At 47.7% G+C, this 2,308-nt stretch overlaps 1 protein-coding gene across 1 annotated transcript in view; it reads right to left on the bottom strand.

Moving 5' to 3' along the window:
* Positions 1-2,308, bottom strand: part of Dbf4b (DBF4 zinc finger B) — a 51,454-nt gene that overhangs the window by 13,091 nt on the left and 36,055 nt on the right. Inside the window, exon 10 of the mRNA XM_013031935.1 lies at positions 1,587-1,703. Within this exon, the coding sequence (XP_012887389.1) occupies positions 1,587-1,703 (117 nt within the window). The remainder of the gene's footprint in view (positions 1-1,586; positions 1,704-2,308) is intronic.

The following is a 2,308-nucleotide window of genomic DNA, read 5'->3' on the forward strand; positions in this document are numbered from 1 at the left end:
TGCTTTTTTCTTTTTTCTTATGTGGTGCTGAGGAATTGAACTGAGGGCCTCAGGCATGCAAGGCAAGCACTCTACCACTGAGCCACCTTCCCAGCCCTCTGTGAGACTCTTATCTCCAATAATCTACCAGAAAACTGGAAGTGGCCCTGTGGCTCAAGCGGTACAGCGCTTGCCTTGAGCTGAAGAACTAAGGGACAGTACCCAGGCCCAGAGTTCAAACCCCACGACAACAAAAAAAAAAGTGCCAAGTATAGTGGCACATATCTATAATCTTAGCATTCAGGAGGCTGATGCAGAGAGATCATACATTTGAGGTCAGCCTGGGCTATATAGTAAGACCTTATCTCCAAAAAAAGGAAAGAAGGGAGGGAGGGAAGGGAAAGGAGAAGGAGGAAGGGAGAGGAGAAGGAGGAAGGGAGAAGGAGAAAGAGGGAGGAAAGAAAGAAAGAAAGAAAGAGGGGCTGGGAAGGTGGCTCAGTGGTAGAGTGCTTGCCCTGCATGCCTGAGGCCCTGGGTTTGATTCCTCAGCACCACATATGCAAATAGAAAAAAGCCGGAAGTGGCACTGTGGCTCAAGTGGTAGAGCGCTAGCCTTGAGCTGAGGGACAGCGCCCACGCCCAGAGTTCAGGCCCCACGACCGGACCCAAAAAAAAAAAAAAAGAAAGAAAGAAGGAAGGAAGCTGGGCGCCGGTGGCTCACGCCTGTAATCCTAGCTACTGAGGAGGCTGAGATCTGAGGATCATGGTTCAAAGCCAGCCCTGGCAGAAAAGTCCGTGAGACTCTTATCTCCAATAAACCACTCGAAAACCGGAAGTGGCCCTGTGGCTCAAGTGGTAGAGCACTTGCCTTGAGCTGAAGAGTGCAGGGATAGTGCCCAGGCCAAGGAAGGAAGGAAGGAAGGAAGGAAGGAGAGAGAAAGGAAGGAAGGAAAAAGAAAAAGGAAGAGAGGGAGGGAGGGAGGAAAGGAGAGAGGTAAGGAAGGAAGGAGGGAGGGAGGAAAAGAAGGAGGGAGGAAAGGAAAGAAGGAAGCAGACTGGCAGAGCTGAATTCCTTTTCTATTTTGGTTAAAAGGTTAAAAAATTCTCAAACACTCTTTCTCTTTACTAAATACTCTTTAGAACTGTGGGAAAAAAAATTCTCAATCAACACACCTACAAGTTACCATGACCATATAATGCAGTGAGTTCCTTCAGCCTCCTGCCCCTTAGTTGTTCCTCAGCCTCTACTGTGAAGTGAATCTGGGAGCTTGTAAGAATGTAGCAATTAGGGATCCACCAATGCTGATTCTGCAGGTGTAGGGTAGAGCCTAGAGATGTGTTTTGGGGGAATGGTGGGAAACTGAATTAAGGAGCTCCAGGGCACTCTGATGATGGTGGTCTTAACTCTGAGCCCTTTGGACACTTCCAATTCTCCAAATAAAATGGATGAATATTCCTAGTGTCTCTCTTCTCTGGGCTAAGCTTCAAGAAAGATTTTGCCAAAGAAGCAAACAGATGGCCAATCCCAAATCTGACCAGCAGGCCCCTGAGGGGGAGGGCTTTGGCCTGTAACCAGTTCTTGGTCCTCAGGAATTAGACAGGCTTACCTGGAATGCTGCAAGCTGCTGGGGGTTGTCAGAGCCTGAAAAGGACTTGCGGCTTTGGGTCCCAGAAAAGAAATTTCAGGAAAGGATTTAAACTGACGGTGGAAGGGACGAAACTTCCTGAAACAAAGAAAACTTGGATTTTGACTACAGTGGGCAAGGGAGAAGCTGGGAAGGAACTAGCCCAACTCTAGCATCCCAACCTTGACATAAGATCTCAAGCAGACTTTCTAAGCTAAACTAATACTTAGTGGAAGACTATTTAAACCATAATACTGCACGTTTCTTATTCTGTGAAGGGAAGCATTTCTGTACTAGGCTCATCCCTGGTACTATTTGAAGGGAACCCTTCCCTCCCTCCCTGTGGACAGGAGTGTTCTCAATAAAGAGGAGAGGCACAGTGAAAGAATCTGGATGGCCAGCCTTGTCTTGAGTAGTTCTGGCAATATGCCTGAAGTTTCAAATATACAAGAGACTTGTGTATCAGACAGAGCCTGCTATGTGTGTACTCAGCAAACCTTGTTGACTGAGGTCACTGCCAGGCTTGGTGCGCCTGGTGATTGTGGTGCCTATGGTCTGGGGATAGAGTAGAGGCCTGGCAGCAGGGTGAGCCTGTGGCACCAGGAACTTACACTCTTAAGGCGAGAAGGATGTCCGTAACTCACGTCAGCATCCCTCTTCCTCTTTCATGTTTTGCTTCTGCTTAGGATTGAAACTTTTTTTTT

Source organism: Dipodomys ordii, unplaced genomic scaffold (genome assembly GCF_000151885.1).
Source record: "Dipodomys ordii isolate 6190 unplaced genomic scaffold, Dord_2.0 Scaffold147, whole genome shotgun sequence".
Lineage (NCBI taxonomy): Eukaryota > Metazoa > Chordata > Mammalia > Rodentia > Heteromyidae > Dipodomys > Dipodomys ordii.